The sequence below is a fragment of the Trichinella spiralis genome (assembly GCF_000181795.1).
Source record: "Trichinella spiralis strain ISS 195 chromosome Unknown Scfld5, whole genome shotgun sequence".
Lineage (NCBI taxonomy): Eukaryota > Metazoa > Nematoda > Enoplea > Trichinellida > Trichinellidae > Trichinella > Trichinella spiralis.
In genome coordinates this window covers 5,333,361-5,350,367 of record NW_003526944.1, presented here as the reverse complement: position 1 = coordinate 5,350,367, position 17,007 = coordinate 5,333,361, and the positions used below count along the sequence as shown (strand labels likewise).

General features: G+C 34.2%; 8 protein-coding genes across 8 annotated transcripts; 4 read left to right on the top strand and 4 right to left on the bottom strand.

The window, feature by feature from the left end:
* Positions 1–2,560: 2,560 nt before the first annotated feature.
* Tsp_09304 (hypothetical protein) lies at positions 2,561–3,176 on the bottom strand. Its single transcript, XM_003375677.1, has 2 exons — positions 2,832–3,176; positions 2,561–2,662 (listed from the first exon to the last, which is right to left on the bottom strand). Exons 1-2 carry the CDS (start codon positions 3,174–3,176, stop codon positions 2,561–2,563), a joined length of 447 nt encoding a protein of 148 aa, XP_003375725.1.
* Positions 3,177–3,201: 25 nt separating this feature from the next.
* On the bottom strand, positions 3,202–3,991 carry Tsp_09303 (conserved hypothetical protein). Its single transcript, XM_003375676.1, has 4 exons — positions 3,864–3,991; positions 3,718–3,761; positions 3,362–3,525; positions 3,202–3,213 (listed from the first exon to the last, which is right to left on the bottom strand). Exons 1-4 carry the CDS (start codon positions 3,989–3,991, stop codon positions 3,202–3,204), a joined length of 348 nt encoding a protein of 115 aa, XP_003375724.1.
* A 663-nt stretch (positions 3,992–4,654) lies between these two features.
* On the top strand, positions 4,655–4,846 carry Tsp_09302 (hypothetical protein). The gene is made up of 2 exons (XM_003375675.1): positions 4,655–4,673; positions 4,758–4,846. Exons 1-2 carry the CDS (start codon positions 4,655–4,657, stop codon positions 4,844–4,846), a joined length of 108 nt encoding a protein of 35 aa, XP_003375723.1.
* A 721-nt stretch (positions 4,847–5,567) lies between these two features.
* Positions 5,568–6,437, bottom strand: Tsp_09301 (submaxillary gland androgen-regulated protein 3). Its single transcript, XM_003375674.1, has 2 exons — positions 6,379–6,437; positions 5,568–6,093 (listed from the first exon to the last, which is right to left on the bottom strand). Exons 1-2 carry the CDS (start codon positions 6,435–6,437, stop codon positions 5,568–5,570), a joined length of 585 nt encoding a protein of 194 aa, XP_003375722.1.
* A 1,591-nt stretch (positions 6,438–8,028) lies between these two features.
* On the top strand, positions 8,029–8,470 carry Tsp_09300 (conserved hypothetical protein). Its single transcript, XM_003375673.1, has 2 exons — positions 8,029–8,101; positions 8,328–8,470. The coding sequence occupies exons 1-2, from the start codon at positions 8,029–8,031 to the stop codon at positions 8,468–8,470; spliced, it is 216 nt and encodes a 71-aa protein (XP_003375721.1).
* Positions 8,471–10,418: 1,948 nt separating this feature from the next.
* Positions 10,419–12,429, bottom strand: Tsp_09299 (putative protein prenyltransferase alpha subunit). The gene is made up of 4 exons (XM_003375672.1): positions 12,318–12,429; positions 11,914–12,241; positions 10,931–11,625; positions 10,419–10,711 (listed from the first exon to the last, which is right to left on the bottom strand). Exons 1-4 carry the CDS (start codon positions 12,427–12,429, stop codon positions 10,419–10,421), a joined length of 1,428 nt encoding a protein of 475 aa, XP_003375720.1.
* Positions 12,430–13,008: 579 nt separating this feature from the next.
* Positions 13,009–14,263, top strand: Tsp_09298 (conserved hypothetical protein). The gene is made up of 6 exons (XM_003375671.1): positions 13,009–13,013; positions 13,066–13,146; positions 13,193–13,317; positions 13,412–13,723; positions 13,801–13,870; positions 14,185–14,263. The coding sequence occupies exons 1-6, from the start codon at positions 13,009–13,011 to the stop codon at positions 14,261–14,263; spliced, it is 672 nt and encodes a 223-aa protein (XP_003375719.1).
* Positions 14,264–14,388: 125 nt separating this feature from the next.
* Positions 14,389–16,543, top strand: Tsp_09297 (putative protein kinase domain protein). The gene is made up of 4 exons (XM_003375670.1): positions 14,389–15,649; positions 15,789–15,814; positions 15,899–15,953; positions 16,050–16,543. Exons 1-4 carry the CDS (start codon positions 14,389–14,391, stop codon positions 16,541–16,543), a joined length of 1,836 nt encoding a protein of 611 aa, XP_003375718.1.
* Positions 16,544–17,007: the final 464 nt, after the last annotated feature.

Genomic DNA, 17,007 nt, shown 5'->3' with positions numbered 1-17,007 from the left:
GCACACATGAGACAAAAGTTGGTGTTGCCGCGATGTCGAATGAAGGAAAGAATGAGAAAATAAAGTGTGATGGTCGACTTCAGGCGAAATTTTCACCGCATTGCTTGTTTCCACCATTAGACAAAATACGGCTTTGTTCTATGAGTTTGATAAATATCGTGCATATGCCTCTGTCAAAAATTATTCACGTCTCTCGTCACATCAGGTGAATTTCGAAAGGCGATTTTAGTGCAAAGGGAAATTATAAATTGCGCACAGCTGACGCGGTTACGCTAAAACTAAAATGACCAGAAACAATAGGCGGTTAAAATTTAGCTGAAGTGGACCAAGCTGAATTTCAAACACCTCTGCAGGAATAAAAATTCCTACTTCTCACGCCCCCCCTGGAACCTTCCTACGCCCCCCTAGGGGGGCGCGCCCCCCTGGTTGAGAAACACTGTGTTAAGCCCTTTGCTTGAAAGTGGATGAACAGTTGACTGAGACGATAAAAGATTTGGGGAGATGAAAACAGTTGGAACATCAGACGACATGAGTACCGTGGCAGGGGTCCCCGCCTGAGCAGCACAAGCTTTGAACATTCCTTACACCTTGATGGAAATATGTACACCGTACGTCTCCCGTGGTTGACAGACAGACTGAACTCCTGAATAATGATTATCAAGCAGTGATCAGAATGCGACAGACTGGGGAGCTGATAAAAAATCCTGACAAAGCCTCCCAGTACGAAAGGGGTATGAAAGAATATCTAGAAGAAGAATTTGTGGAAGAGGTGTTTCATACACATAGTCAGATAGGAAGAACATGGTATCTACCACACCATACGATTGTCCGTGAAGACAAACTCAGCAGAAAATGCTGAATCGTATTTGACGGTTCAGCAAGATACGAGGGAACTTCCCTCAATCAACATCTAAACCAAGGACAACCTCAACACAACGACCTTGTCAAAATTCTGCTAATCTTCTAGAGATTCTGTATAAGTACCCAATGTGACATTTTACCAATCAATCAATACCAATGGTTTAGCCAATCAGGTTGCATGAACAGGGTCATGACTTTTGCTGATTTTTCTGGAGAAACCATGAAGTCCAAGAAACACCTAGTGTATTTCTTTTTAAATGAGTATGCTTCAGACTAACATGCTCCCCATTTTTGGCGACGTGCGTGATAAAGCATCATGCCAAGAAAAATCGAAATGAATTCCCTGAAGTGGGAGAGAAGTGAAGTAGCTCCCGTCGAGAAACGCCATCGAAAAGTGCCAAGATGAGCTTGTTCGTTTGCTCTGCCAAGATAACAAATTTAAAATAATCCGTTTCAGTTTGCTTGTTGTCGCTCTTATGCGTTCTGTTAGTCAGGTACTGGTTTCTTAGCGTCACATTACCGCCCCCTCGATTATCTTTTGTTCGCTTAGCATCAAAATTGAAGTATGCTGTTCACTTATGATTTTGCATAGTGATTGTCCCTGACGTATCCTGCTCACATAGGCAATTTGGAGTTAAGCAGTCCCTTATCTAGGCATCCTAATCCCATCAAAGCGACAACCCATGAAATTTAGATGAGAAAAAGTAAGTGGGGTTCGTTGAGGGGAAATCAGTACTAGATTCTGAACGCTTGAACTGCTCATTCGCTGCTATCTCACTGTCCATCCTTGCTTGAACTGAATAAATAAAATCACATCACGTACCTTGTCATCGATCGACCATGTTTAGCTTGGTAGATAGCGTTTGCAAATCCAATTCAGTTTATTCAGAATATACTTCAAAAAATGGCCATTCCAAATATACCTCATTCTCAGAAAATTCTTGCACCTTGCGTGAGGATTGAATAATTCGTGCTAAAAGCAAATAATGCGTAATTGATATGCATTGATATTTCAGTTGTGATGAAAAGTTCCAACTATAGTACAGATAATGCAGCAATATTGAAAGTTAAAGAATATCCGCTTCATATGTATAAAGAAATTCAACGTGGATTATTAATTTCAACAGAACTGAATTGCATGAATAGTTCTAGGAACTAAAATATCATCAATTCTTCATGGTTCACTTTTACTTTATGATGTTCATTTTATAAATAAATAACAAATGATAATGAATAGTTACAAATCCTTTGCTATTAATTAATGTTCAGTGTTGATGAACCAATTATTTACATGGAAATAGTATTTCAAAGTTTTCAATGTTTGCATTTTTAGAACAAGTAAGTAATCATAATGTTTGTAGTTTACACAAATGTTGCTTGAAGCTATGAAGCAAATTGTGACTAATAATTCAAAAGAACAGATACCACAAAAAATATTGAATGTAATGTAATCAAAAATGATAATCTAAAGTAATCACAAAATAATCAAAAACAGATATTGAATGGGGAATATTATCTTACCTAAAAATGAAATACAGTAAACAGTATCAGTTCAGAAACGTGTAACACCTGGTGCTATGGTTCGCTTTTGCCGGTCACCCGAGCGAGACATATCAATGATTTCTGACATTTAATTAACGAACATATATAAGCACTAACAGCACACAAGCGCACACACGAGCGCCTAATTACTATGCTATCACACCGCGCCACAATCACGATATGTATTTTTTGAATTGGCGCCTGCCCTATTTTTTTCCTTTCGTACGTTGATAGCTTTCACAATCATATCCATTACGAACTTATATAAAATTAAAAAATGATAAGCATGACGACTTTTTTTCCAAAGGAAATGATAATTATTTTGAAACTGAAAACAATTTTATGTAAAGATAAAGGGCGTTGATACGTCTAATTTATAGGAAATACAGCATCTAGAAGATTTATTTGGAGCCGGCAGCCCAATTCACCCCTCCCCTCTTATCAACGCTACTGTATATATAAATATTTAATTTTGTGTTATTATCAAATTTGGAATGGGGAATGCAAATTTTAGCAGCATAAGCTTCAACAAATGTCAGTATTTCAACAGTTTTTAAGTCGACATGACAAGACCCAAAATCGAGCAAATCATTTGCGTTAAGATAATTTCCTGATATCATCGTCGACTCGTTATCAGTTTCCGTTTGTTGTCTCAAAGCCAGCAGTATTTTCTTGAGTTGCAAATAAAAATTGCGGAAACTTTCAGCTCGTAATCTCTCACCACGCTGTAATGCCGCAGCACATTGACAATCTAAATGCAATTTTATTTGCATTAGATTTTTTCATAAAAGGCATGCTTTAGTCGACAATCTGGAACTTCAATTAATTTATTTATGCCAAACGTTGATGTCAGATTTCAAAAAACTAGGCTACTATCCTTTCTTATTTTACAGAGATTTGAATATGCTCTGCAGAAAAGTTGCAGAAAAATTGAAAAATACTTCTTTTCACTACTAACTTGAGACACTTTTGTTGAGCTGCAAATTTCATTACAGCGTGGAATATCACCGCCTGTTTTTCGACCCACAAGCAAATTAGCAACTTCTAGCAACGATTGAAGTATTCTTTTGCCTTGTACATACTGATGCTTTTTAACCACTGCACAAGAAAAGCATCGTTGGCCTGAAAATGCACCCAATCAGTAAGCATTTAAGAACGTTAAATTGCAAATTCCATAAATATCTGCTACCTATTGTGAAAACTCAATTTCAAGTGTTCAGAGGGAATTTAGATGCTAAGAAACCAGTACTTCACAAATAGAATGCATAAGAGCCACAATCGAAATTTAGATGCGAGCACAGCAGCAAAAGTTACTGCAGAAAAGTAGGCGGAGTTCATTGGGGGAAATCAGGTCTACCCTGATTTGATCATGGAGAATTTAAACACCAATAAGTACATATAAAAAAATATTTCTCAGGAGAAGGGTTCTTCTGCAAGCGATCTATTCTGCCAATGTTAACGTTTCCGCCATTTTCTGCTTCTTCACAGCACACGTCAACGTTTCAGACCTAATTCTTTTCTCCTCTTCCCCTCTTCCCGCTGATTCTTCGCTTCTGCAAAAATGCAATGAATCAATGGCAACGTGCATCACTATCAACGTCGAATAGAGTAATAAGAAAACAACCAAATTTTCTACGTGTTTAGTAAATTTCAAAAATAGGCAAACCAAAAAAATGCTAATAGAATTGGACAAGCTCCCTTACAAGCTTCCCAGTTGCGTATTGCGCACACAGTATGACTTGATCCATTAGAACGATGATAGCCACTCCACTAGTATTACCAATCCGGGTCAGAGGACCATAAACCACATACCAAACTGATCAAAGCAACTACGCATTAAGGGCCATCACTCACAGCGTATTTTTCAAGTGCAGCACTGAAATTGAACGCATTGCAGTAATGATAACGCCGCTCTTCTGTGAATATTTGCATAATAATAGGCAACTGTTGGAAAAACAGAGATTTATGTACAGAAATCACTTCTGGGTCTGAATAGTGCAAAGTGCTTGCATCAAACTGCCGTAGACAAGTTTATAATCATATTTCCATAAACTTACTCTCGTGACGTGCACAACTACTTATAGGAATGCAGTGGTTTTCAAGCACGGATTCGATCAGTCTGATGCTATTATAAATAAATATCCATTTTACATCATCTAAATGAATGACCAACTACATCCGCAGAATAAGTAAATAAGTAGAATTAAAAAATATAATAATAATAAGAGATACAAAAGATGATGTGCACACGATGCTCACGTCTGAGAAAAGTAAGTGAAACTATTTTTCCAGAAAGCAGTTCGATTGCCTTGACCGAGACTGAGCCAGAAAATGAAATAAATACAAATGATCAGATTTGCTCAAGCTACACGACGAAGACAGAGATGCAAAGATGGCCAGAAATGACAAACGACGACCTCGTTCAAGCAGATTCATCAATTAAAATAAAAAAATGAATGTATAAAGAATAAGGCAAATTGTGAATTGACCAGTCTGAAATATATCCCCTTCTCACCGTCACCAGATTTCTAAAATCATCAAACAATAAGTCCGCTTTTGATTAAAAATCTAAAATCAAAGAACAATCATGGCATTCTATCACTTTGGAGCATCAATGAAAATTTCATGTCCATTAATCGTGCAGAAAAAATTCAATTCTCATCACTACTTATCAAAACACACGTACAGACTGACACAATGAAAAAGATATGAGAAAAAAGATAAATTATCTTCTAGCATAAATTCCATTAAAGCTGCAGCAAAACTAAATGTCGTAAATGAAACGCAACCAAGCCTGTGTTATGCAATTTTATGTAAATCTGCAGTAGGCTTTGAAAAGTAATAAAATGAAATTGTATAAGTTCCATTGTACTCTCAGGTTATTAATTAACAAGCATTCATTTGGAAAATTTGATTACGAAATATTTAAGCCTTGTTGGAAATACAAAATCTATCACATCATTTAATTCATTGAAAAAATTACATTACAGTAGAAGGCTTGCACATATAAAAATTAATTTTACTTTTATGCATTATAAAATAATGATACTTTGAACTTGCATAACAAAATAAAAATAAGCACACATGTGATAGTGAAAGAATGAAATGAAATTTACGTGAGTAGAAAAGTGAACGTCACAGAAAAAAGAATAACTGACTAACGTTCAGTACGGTTTTCGCTTTGGTGGTAAATGGTCTTTGATAGATGGAACGTCCGCCATTGTATCTCTAGCAGACTGACCTTTAGCCATGCCTTCTAACTCAGGATCAACTCCATCTTCAGATTCTACAGATGCAGGCGGTGGTGCTGGTGCAGCAGCTGGAAATTGTGTCGGAATTGTCGGAGGTGGTCCTGCAGTGTAATTAGGAACAGGCATAGGCATGAATCCTGGTGCTCCCATTTGCTGTGGATATACCTGCCCAGGTGGATAGCAAGGATATAATGGTTGTGGTTGTCTTAGAGGAGGTGCTTGTTCATTTCCATCTCTTTCTCGTTTGCTACACCATCCGCAAAGAACCAAAAATGCAATCATTGCAGCGAAAGCAATCAACAGCATAAGAATTTGGACCTCTAAGGTAGAAGTAACTACAGGTACATTCAGAAATGCCATCGCTAACTCAGAGAAGCTTAGTGTCCCGGTAGAACAATATGAAATATGTGATAAAGCTGAATTGAAATGAATATTTTGCCTAAAGATTGTAAATTTAAACAACATTCACTTTAAACACCACAGACACATGACATCAGAATGGTTTAAATGCTGAAACTTTAAAATATGCTGCATTCTGTTGAAGCCGAAAATTAACTGGTACTGTCAAAGTTATAGAAAATAATCATTTTTGGATTTGTGTACTAACTTAGGGAATTTTTGTGACTAATGATAATACATAGAAATCAGTGCTCTACACATAAGGAAATAGCACAAGTTCCTAATCCATTAGAATTATTATCCAATAGGCAGAAACTGTACTTACTGATGGCAATAAAGTGCTGCTGAATAGGAAAAAATAATAAAATGCAGCAAAATATTCATTTTCACTTTGCGTTCATAGAACCACCCGGTCGCAAATGAAATCAATGTTTATTGGACAACGCCATGCAGTTGTAATTGATGATAAAGGATGCATTATGCCATTAATATTTTTGTAATAAAATTGATATTTTTAAATTAATTGAAAATTGTGAAAATCACTTTATTTCAATTGTAAAGTCTTTTCAATTATAACTGAAATTATCGAAACAATTATTAATTATGTAAAGCGTATTTTAAATAAAATGTATTTTATACCTATCATTATACTAGCCGTAAAAAGTTTAAGTAATCGAATGAAATAAAAATATTTTATTTTAATTCATATTTTTTGCAAATAGCTGTCTATTCCAGGTTTCAGGAATAAAATATTGATTTTTGAAACAGATTCCAGGAGCCTTTTTTGATAGAATGCAATTTTCATTCTCTTGCACATGTGAATGACGTTAGTATCTGATAACACTTTTCATTTTGATTGTTCACATATGACAAAATAATAAAACTTTATCACTTCTGATATATCAAAAACATAATTATTATCTACGACAAATTTCAATATGAAACAAATATGTGCAAACAAAGTTCTCTTCAAGTGTTAAACTCATTCAAAATGAAATTGCATGCAGTATGTTTTTTAGAAATAATGATTGTCCTCAAGTTTGATTGTACTGATATTGAAAGATAATGATTTTTTGCAATTAAGTCGTAAAATCAGGCACAATATTTTTTAGCATTATGATTACATGTTATGAATATTTCAACTGCTAGAAAAATAAATGCAAAATGCATGCCACTCAATTATGGTCATTTTTTTCTTTTAAAATGATGGTAAAATATTTCAAGATCAGTTTAAAACTTTTCATAGTGACTGAATGCACTCATAAATCGCTTGGATTTCTTTCCTCAAACACTATACGAATGTATAAATAGCGCAACGAATCGTCTCCCGTGGCTGACGGATCTTCCTGAGTTTCAGGCCTTCAGCGCGACTATCTTCCCCGTCTGCGTTAGCCTTTTGTCCTCGCTCGCATTTATTTTCTGAAATCAAATATATACGGAAACTAACACATGAGCAACACAGATAGCACTAATATAACAACAATCAATGAACGGCAAAAATTGCCAGTTATCGCTCCTCCATTTTCTACCATAACCCAAATTTTGGCAATCAAGTGCAAATGTGTTTTCTTTTGTAATGTTTTTTATTGTGATGTGAATCCCACGGTGTTGTTTCAAGAAGAAAATAAATTCCGTAGTTTCGCCTCTTCTTCAGCCGGATCTGGAAAAAATCACCATCTGTTTATCGAAATTTGAGCTTTTACTCTGCTTGAGAAAACTTCACCATAAAACTATTCTCACAGTACAGCTTTCGGTTGTTGGGTAAAATAATTTTGAAATGCCAACAGATCAACTAAAGCAGTGGTTTTCTAACTTTCTGTGACCCACTTTCGAAACGGTTATTTTTTGCGATCCACCTGCTTGCAATGCATATTTTAAAAGGCGAAGGGTTAAATCAAAAATATTAGTTTAATACTTTAAATTTTTTAATGAACAAGCCTAATTATAATGTATAAGTTTATTTGTCAAATGCATAATGAGGTGTATGCGAACAGTGGGCTTGTTTTCTGTTTTGACTGATGACTTCTTCGACATGCACACTAACACGTGTTAGTTTTAGTCGCAAGATGTTGGATGATTGTAGCTTATTTCTAAATTTTTGCTTTTAATTCAATTCATTGCTTAAAATCAAATTTCCCACGTGTAGGAAGTAGTAAAAGGTAGCAGCACTTTTAATGCTGTGGTGGAAAGAGTTGGGCATATGTTGGATGACTGATAGCTAAAACTGTATTAATGTTTTACGATCAAAACTGACTTTAAACGAAGAATCTTCAGACAAATTGATTAATTCTCCATCTGCTTTTGTGGATATGTCGGTATGGACAACATCTGCGTGCTGTGAGAAGCCGGACAAAAATAGTGATTCTCAGGTCATCAGTAACTGCATCACAGTTCACCCAAAAATTTCCGATGAGTAAAACTCTGCTACAAAAATGAAGACTACTCCCGTATTTTAATATTTTATGTGATCCACACTTTGATAAACACTGAACTAAAGTATCGCAATGCTTTTTGATTTCAAATGTTCAACATTTTCTTGCCACTGAAATAAATATATTGAGTACTTGTCAACCGTAGAGTCGGATTAATCTAGATACTGAAAAACATATTTTGCATAATTTTCACAAAATGAATAAACAAATATGTTCATTTATTTCTAAATGAGAAATTCCAGATTTTTATTTTTTTTTTCTTTAAATAAAACATATGAAAGATTAAATTAAAATTTTTGATTGCAAACAAGAAAGATTTTCAAAGAATGGTTAGGCGAAATCAGAAAAATATTTCGATGGTAACATTCATTAGTTGTCACACCTAGTTTTAGCTGAAAACTGCAGCTGTGGACAATTTATCATTTGTAGATTTATTTTCCCTTAGCTAAGAAGGTAATTTACATGACGAGTGAAAGCAACTGTTGGCTGACATTTCTTTTCAACCGTATTTTTAATTTTAAACTCGGATGGATAAATAAAAGTGAAGCACTTCGAAAGCAGAAAGAAAGCAATGAACAGCGCCAATTGTAATGTATTGTAAAAATTTTAGTCTAGCAGTATTATCGCTTGAATTTATGCCTTGCGCATTTCTATGGCATCATGCTGGTCACAAATACTGAAATTCTAGCTCCTGTAGGGTATCGTGAAATGTTTAATAAACATTTGGTGCAGTATATACTGACTTCACGTTATATACAAGGGTCTGTAAAAAATTTCTCAGATGCAGCGTAGCTGCTGCACAGATTGAACTGAAAATGCTTTTGGCTAGCTTGGGGGAAATTTAATTCATATGTGTGTTGTTGATCTAGTGAAATTTCAAAAAATCTTGTGCAATGAATTTTGAATTTGCTCATGATAATCGCTGCATAGATTTCTTCATTATCAAATTCGTTGACAAGGCTAGCTTCGCTGCCATCGTAAAACGTCATTTCGTGTCGAATGATGAAAACAATGAATGACCCGGATAAGCACGTTCACTTAACATCTCTTAGTTCAGTTATCTCTTCGTTAGGCAGTTCATTTGATTAGAATAATGCAGTTGCATAATAAAGATATTTATTTAATTTGTAAAGAACAAGACCTTCAATTGTAGTTTTCCTTATTTCACTTCACTAGCTTTTGCTATTTGCTCTCTCGAATGTTTGAGATATCTTTTCGAATGATGGGAATAAATAATGATGAATTTCAGTTTGTGAATTACGGAACCAACATAAACCAATACACAAAAGGAGGTGATACATGCTCAAGCGTCAGTAAAACATAGAAATTTTTTCAAATCATATTACAAATACTAATCACTAAAAATGCAAAGTAGAAAAGTAAATATTTAAAAGAAAAAACAGCTAAAAACAATTTAAAAATTCCACTGTCAAATTGGTGACGTCACGGATCAAACAATAAAAGAGGTCAAAGGTTGCGTAATGAATTGTGTAATTAAAAATTTAGACCAATGAAATGAAAAAAATTGTAGCTAATCACAGCAGAACAATTTTAATCAATGAAAAGTTTAGGCAATGGAACCAATGCCATAACTATGCAATGAGAAGCGATCCAATGAAAACTCGAATTTTTGCCAACCAATAGAACATTAGCATTGAAAATTTTACCTAGAGAGACTAAACCGTCACGCAAGTCTAATTAAATAGACTTATCATAAGATTATTATCCATCGACGCAATCGAATTATTCCGCCAAAGGCAGAATAGAATTTTTCGCCAAAATAATTACAGTCACTGCTCACTTGAAAATCGAAGTTTTCAACGTCAAATTATTGATAACAGTTTCATTTTAATTTCTTGTTTTCTGTCCAGTAAATTCTATGCCAAAGAAATTTATTTAAGTAGATATGGAAGATTCATCGCATTTCAAACAGTCATATTTCATCGTAAACAATTGTAGCGGTTGTAGCAAATTCATCACTGAATTTGACTGCATTGAAACATGAGCAAATTGGATTGGCACTAATATTAATCATTTTAAGATATTTCAAATTCGACAATTTGATGGTCTCATTAATTCTGTTATTCTTTACAATAATGTACATCAATCCTTGTAAATTTTCAATACCTTTTAAAGAGCAGATCTGATTGCCGCTTGCGTATAGTTCACGCAAATGAACTGCGTACTGTAATGGTAGCAGAGAAGCGATCATATTATTACATATATCTAAAAAAACAACTTTCTGAAAATCAAACCCATTTCCTAAATAATACAGATCACAATTTTTCAAGTCTGAAATTTCACAGGATAATTTCGTTTCAATAAAAACCATGCTCTTCCAATATCGATACATATTTATCCTTTTCGAATCCACTTTCATAAGATGAGAAATATTTTCAAATGTTTTTAAATGTTTTGAATCATCCTGCAAAATATCTGTAATACCAATACAAGCGACAACTGGGCAGTGATTTTCCTGTTCCATGGATATCAAAGTTTCATACTGATTTCGACATTGCAACAAACTTTCTTTAACACGCTCATCTATTTTACAGTTCAAACATGCAATGTTATCGTTTTGCCAAGCAATAATTTCCTCTCCATATATTGAAATTGTAGAATCAAATTCCTGTAATTTTCCTGCTTTTATAAAATTGACAGTGCCTTTAAATTTGGGACAAAATTTGCACTCCAGTTCACTATACCAAACTCTCGTTGATGCACTGTTGTCTGAAGATTTCCAACAAAAATCTACAATGCGGTTTCTTTCAAATTCCAAAGCAATGCTAAATTCGTCTAATTCCACAGCCGTCGAAAAGCACAATGAGACAATTTGCAGTTTAAAGTCAACATACAGTCGAAGCAATGTAAGCGGAGGTTCACGTTTCCCGGCTAGCCAATTTCGATAAAACCAGCAAGTCTGATCATCAGGATCGGTGAAAATTCCATTATCGACCAAAGAAATCTCTTCGAGAAGTTTTTCAACGGCGATTGGATATTGAGACATGCTAATATCGTTAGGAGGATACAACTGCGGCAAAAGTTCTGATCGATAATGCCAAGCTGAGTAGTTTGAAAAATCTTCATTCACTTTTGTTTCTGAATATGCTAATTCTTCTTCAATATTACGTTTGGAAATCCTTTAATAAAAGACCTTTCTCAAATGAAAATAGCAGAAAAAATATTCAAGTAATTATTTTCTATTTTATATTTAAATGAAAATAATAACTTATCTATAAATAGAACCTAAATTATCCTGAAATTTTATATAAACTTCAACACCGAAAACATTAAATTATGCAAATGCCGTAAATATTTACAGGCTGTTATTATGTGCACATTTACACAACAGTAAAAATAAAAGAAATTCACCTGATAACTCATCTAATCCAGCTTTATTTAATACTAGATTCATTAGCTCAACTTACTTGCATACAAAACGACGATAATCCCAACAGTGGAAGTTTCGGTCATCCAACTGAAGTGCTTCATTAATAAGCAAAAATTCTTTCTCAAAATTTGGATTACTTTGATGACCAAGGACCCAACTGCGATGAAACCAGACACAATATGATTTGGGATTATCATACAAGCAATCTTTGGTTAAATTTAATTCCTCCTGAAAATGTTTTTCAAGCTCATCGCTTTTCGGTTGTGACAAAAGAAACCGACGACGATAGTTCCAGATTGTTACAAAATCAGCATTCTTTAACAAAAAAGCAGCAGAAATTTGCATTGCCTCTTCATCAAAATTACCTTAAAGGAAAAAAATTCAATCTCAGAAAAAGTTTCAAGAAAATATTATTCGATATCATATTGTTAAATAAACTACCGGATTTAATTTTTTCAAAAACACTGTTTCTCAGTTTAGAGTACTGTTCCAACTTCTTTTTTTTCTTGATTCGCTCTTCGTCAGTAATGACACGACGTACACGACCGTGCATAATTCAGCAATAAGAGTGACTGAAAATTATCTTCACTATAAAAATGACAATACTCTTCCCGTCATCAACTGCTAATAAAGAAGACACTCAATATTTACAACATTATGAGCGTCCATTCATTGAATAAATTTTGATAAAGTGCTAAAATATTCTACAAATATATATATATATATAAGAACTTTAGCATTAAACAATTAAATCATACAAAACTTGTCAACATTTACAACTACTAGCTGCGTATTTACAGAAAAAGATAATCATGTATATATATATATATATATATATATAATAAATAATTTTTATCCTACCCTCTTTTAAAAAATAAAGATCTTTTTCTTTAATTTTAATTATAATGTTCCTTCAAAATAGTTAATAAAATATTCCAATCATATTACCTTTATTTTCACTTTTTACAGTACAATTGAATGATTAATTATTGCCGATTATTGTTAGCATTATATTTGTTTATTTGAATGATTTTTCGTTTTATTCCTTTGAAAATAAAAGTTTTTCATATCACAAATAGAACCTATACTATTTTATTTAATAAATTTATTGACAATTATTACAACAGGTGAAATGACGTTGGTTTGATCTTTGATAACAGTGGTTCTACAATTCTGTTTACTTTTTTAGATATAACAAAAATCGTGTGAAACAATTAGGTTGTCAGCGTTGTTGTGCGGAATGGCTTATTCGATGTGCTGCCATTTTTCGGTAAAAAGATAAAGTTTAATAGATTTTTATAATAAATTGATCACAGGGTCAGTGGAAGTTCAGAATTTGTATCATCGAAGCGTCAATTATTGCAATTATTGGAACCATTTGAAATTGAAGAAGTTGATTGCAGCGATTCCTGTATATCCACACCAGGACTTGACCATTTTCGTAAGTTATTTGTATGTGAAGAATATTATCGTTTGTGATCAAAATAACAACATCATAAACGATTTGTTTTTATGGTTGAAATGAATTATTTCAGAAGGAGTAAACACAATAAAGACCTTGCGATTGTCCTATTGCAGTTGGATCAACGATGATAGTTTATATAAAGTTGCTTTCCATTTGAAAGATTGCTTGAAAGCAATTGAAATTGTGGATTGTGGTTGCATTTCTGGAGCTGGACTTCTTTATCTTCAAAATATGACTAAACTGAGAGAAATTGTGATCAGAGATCTTCCAATGGTTATGCCTGGTGAACGAATCATTGTTATTGATAGTTTAAAGACGAAATTTGAAAAAACATGCAAAATAACTTATCCATTAGAAAGATGGTTACATTCTAATGAAGTACGTTAATCAAAATACGCTTGTACGAAAATTTAGGTATTTTTCTCATTTTTTCTTAAATGAAATAAATCAATTTTGCAGAAAGAATGCTATATTTAATACGGAATCGTATGTCGACACCTTATTATCTAAAAATAACAGAGAAAATTCAGTAATAAAAAGAGATTTCGGAAAATTTAAATTTTGCTTTTCAAATGATTCGTTGTTTTCTCTTGTTTCCATAGTTATGCTAGCAAGTAGAAGAAAAGTATGAAAGAATATGTTAGCACTGGCCACTAAAATTATACTAAATTGAAATTTTTGAATTTATAAATTTACATTTTCATATTTTAATTATTGAAATATTGGGTTTATGGGAAAATACATTCTTTCTTCTAAACTGCTTATCTAGTTGAAGCAATCAATGAAAAATAAAAATTGCACTTGTTGATCACAAACTACAGTATGGCAAAATCTTTTATCAAGGTCGACCGCCTTTATTTACCCAGGTGAGTTTGGCTTGCCCTACGGTGGGACATGGTCACGAATGGAAGGTGCTTTTTAACTGCCACCAAATTGGTATTGTTGGACGTTCAATGAACGGCGTTATCTTGGCTAATCAATGATTGACAATAAGTAAAAAGACGCCAGGCGTGGGATGATGCGTAGTGTCTAGTCGATCGGTGAATCATGGAAAATTCGCAGCTCGCTTTCGATGGCAGTTGCAACCCTACCAAAGCGCACGGTACTGCCAAAGCCTGTCTGTTTCCTCCGTTGACATTTTGCAATGGCCATGGTGAAGCGTTGTCGATGAAAAATCTCAGTTTGACTGATGCTAGCGAAACTGCTGACGATCTGTCCCTATCAGCTGTAGCTAGCGATGCTGTGGAACTTCCTCATTGTTTGAATTCATGCCCGGTAGGAATGGCGAATATTTCGATAAGAAAAATGTACGAACAGAATCCTAAAATGTATGAACAATACATCAGGAAGCAGGAACCGAGACCAGGTGAAGATCGGCCACCGTCGGCGCATTTTATAACGCCTCAGCAAGCTTTGAAATTCTGCCAGAATAGCCTTGTTCCATACGAAGAGCGAGAAATTGTCAAGTATAAAAAGATTTATTATGTCGGTGAAGATGCGCAAAAGTGTTCAACGCTGGATTCTTTGAACAACTATGGCAACGATGATGCGAACGGCTTTTATCGCATTGTGAAAGCGGATCACATTGCTTACAGATACGAAGTGATTCGTCTTCTGGGAAGAGGCAGTTTTGGTCAGGTGATCAAAGCTTTCGATCATCGGAAGCGTACGTTTGTAGCTTTGAAAATCATCCGCAACCAACAGCCATTTCATCGTCAAGTTTGCTCCGAAGTAAATATATTAAGCCTTCTTTGCCGTATGGATGAAGAAAATAAATCGAACACGGTTCGCATGATCGACCATTTTACATTTCGAAATCACAAATGCATCACTTTTGAATTGCTCAGTATTTCCTTGTATGATGTGCTTCGATTGAGCAAATACAGAGGAATCAATTTGAAAGTTGTTCGACGTTTTGCATTTGACATTCTTCAATGTTTGGATTTTTTGAAACGCTATGGAATTATTCATTGCGATCTAAAGCCTGAAAATATAGTATTACGGCAGAGCGATCGCACTGGAGTCCGAGTAATCGATTTTGGCAGTAGTTGTGTTAAAGGAAGCCGACTTTATTCGTACATTCAGTCCAGATTCTACCGTGCTCCGGAAGTGATTTTGGGCTGCATTTATAGTACACCGATTGATATGTGGTCGTTTGGTTGTATTTTGGTTGAACTCTTTACTGGAAATCCACTTTTCCCGGGTGTGGACGAGACAGATCAAATGGCATTGATTATTGAAATGCTCGGAGTGCCTCCACCTAAATTAATCAACGGAAGACGTGGTTCCATATTTTTTGATCCAGATGGTAAGCAACAATGGCCATAAATTTTTTTTACAATTTACGCATATTTTTTATTTAATGTTTTAATTTTAAAAAAGTTTTTGTGGAATAACGCGTTTAGCGAAATCAATTTATGATTTCATCATAATATTATTATTTGCAGAATGGCATGTTACTGTTGATATTAATGTTTTTGGTGAACTCTGTTTGATGATTTGAAAAATGTTGCAGCTATTTCGACAGTTTATTTTAAGCGTTCAATGTATTTTTCAGTTGTCTGTTTATACTGTTACTGTTGTTACTGTATATTTAATTGTACTGAATCAGAGTGAAATCAGCATTTGAATTATTCCAAAAAGATTGATTATTCTGATGATGAGTTCATTTTTGTTTGTATTATTATTATTATTATTATTATTTATAGGCTTACCGAAATATTGTCGAAATATGAATTGTTCTCACAAAAGTAAAGAGCGAGGTCCTCCGGGTAGTCGATCGTTGCGCGACGTTCTGAAACGTTGTGACAATGGAGATTTTATTGATTTTGTGAGTAAGTGCCTGGCCTTGGATCCTGAGGAGCGGATGACGCCCAAGGCAGCTTTGAAGCATTCGTGGATTCGAACCAAACAAAGCTCATCACCGCAACAACGCAAAGCAATAGTGGAACCTTCGGATCCAAAACCATCAACAGATCAAAGTAATGTGACAAAGTCCACCGATCGTCGACGTAATAATAATAATAATGGTCAAGAGAATGCAGATATTTTATTACCCATACCCAGTGGTCAGCAGAGATGCGCAAATGGTATTGCCAAAAATAACAATTCAATCACTTTCCGAGAAAATGGAATTGGCAACATTTTAGCGGAAAGTGCCGCCGGTCCGGCATCAGGCCGTTTGAAATTGCCATTTTTATAAAAGAAAAAATAATTTTTATTTGTCTGTCCATGGCGATATTTTATTGTCACTTATTTTATTAATAGCCAACTTTATTATTTTATGGCGCCGCTACCTATTAATTAATTATTTATTTTATTGTTAACGTTAGTCGTTATTCTCCAATTCTTCTTTCTCACTGTTGGTATTGTGTACCTGTTGAAATTGGTTATTGTTGTTATTTTATCCTTATTTATTGTGCAAGAAAAAAGTGCGTTCGTTCATATTTATTTTGCATTCGTATTATATATATATATTTGCATACTTCGAACATTATACTTTTACCATAATATCAAAAATGATTCTTCAATTCTGCCAATGTATTTTTGCCAGTGTTATTGTTTTTAGTTGAAACATGTTTGCATCATCTGTGAAGTTTTTTTTTCTTTTTCAAAATCAGCCCAAAATGTTACGTTTATCAAACGGGATCTTCTCTGAAATATACC

Excerpts from the sequence above, each read along its gene's own strand:
- Tsp_09303 (XM_003375676.1), bottom strand. The coding sequence starts at position 3,991 with ATGCACGTTGCCATTGATTCATTGCATTTTTGCAGAAGCGAAGAATCA. Across the intron at positions 3,762-3,863 it reads AAGCAGAAAATGGCGGAAAC|GGTAGACCTGATTTCCCCCA; the intron begins GTTAACATTGGC and ends TGATCAAATCAG. Across the intron at positions 3,526-3,717 it reads ACTCCGCCTACTTTTCTGCA|GCCAACGATGCTTTTCTTGT; the intron begins GTAACTTTTGCT and ends GTGCATTTTCAG.
- Tsp_09299 (XM_003375672.1), bottom strand. The coding sequence starts at position 12,429 with ATGCACGGTCGTGTACGTCGTGTCATTACTGACGAAGAGCGAATCAAG. Across the intron at positions 12,242-12,317 it reads TTTTGAAAAAATTAAATCCG|GTAATTTTGATGAAGAGGCA; the intron begins GTAGTTTATTTA and ends TTTTCCTTTAAG. Across the intron at positions 11,626-11,913 it reads TATCGTCGTTTTGTATGCAA|GATTTCCAAACGTAATATTG; the intron begins GTAAGTTGAGCT and ends CTTTTATTAAAG.
- Tsp_09297 (XM_003375670.1), top strand. The coding sequence starts at position 14,389 with ATGGAAAATTCGCAGCTCGCTTTCGATGGCAGTTGCAACCCTACCAAA. Across the intron at positions 15,650-15,788 it reads CATATTTTTTGATCCAGATG|AATGGCATGTTACTGTTGAT; the intron begins GTAAGCAACAAT and ends TATTATTTGCAG. Across the intron at positions 15,954-16,049 it reads TTTAATTGTACTGAATCAGA|GCTTACCGAAATATTGTCGA; the intron begins GTGAAATCAGCA and ends TATTATTTATAG.
- Tsp_09298 (XM_003375671.1), top strand. Across the intron at positions 13,724-13,800 it reads GTTACATTCTAATGAAGTAC|AAAGAATGCTATATTTAATA; the intron begins GTTAATCAAAAT and ends TCAATTTTGCAG. Across the intron at positions 13,871-14,184 it reads AAAATAACAGAGAAAATTCA|GTCGACCGCCTTTATTTACC; the intron begins GTAATAAAAAGA and ends TCTTTTATCAAG.
- Tsp_09304 (XM_003375677.1), bottom strand. The coding sequence starts at position 3,176 with ATGCAAATAAAATTGCATTTAGATTGTCAATGTGCTGCGGCATTACAG. Across the intron at positions 2,663-2,831 it reads GCGTTGATAAGAGGGGAGGG|TTCGTAATGGATATGATTGT; the intron begins GTGAATTGGGCT and ends ATTTTATATAAG.
- Tsp_09300 (XM_003375673.1), top strand. The coding sequence starts at position 8,029 with ATGAGGTGTATGCGAACAGTGGGCTTGTTTTCTGTTTTGACTGATGAC. Across the intron at positions 8,102-8,327 it reads CGACATGCACACTAACACGT|ACAAATTGATTAATTCTCCA; the intron begins GTTAGTTTTAGT and ends AAGAATCTTCAG.
- Tsp_09301 (XM_003375674.1), bottom strand. The coding sequence starts at position 6,437 with ATGAATATTTTGCTGCATTTTATTATTTTTTCCTATTCAGCAGCACTT. Across the intron at positions 6,094-6,378 it reads GCAGCACTTTATTGCCATCA|GCAAAATATTCATTTCAATT; the intron begins GTAAGTACAGTT and ends TACAATCTTTAG.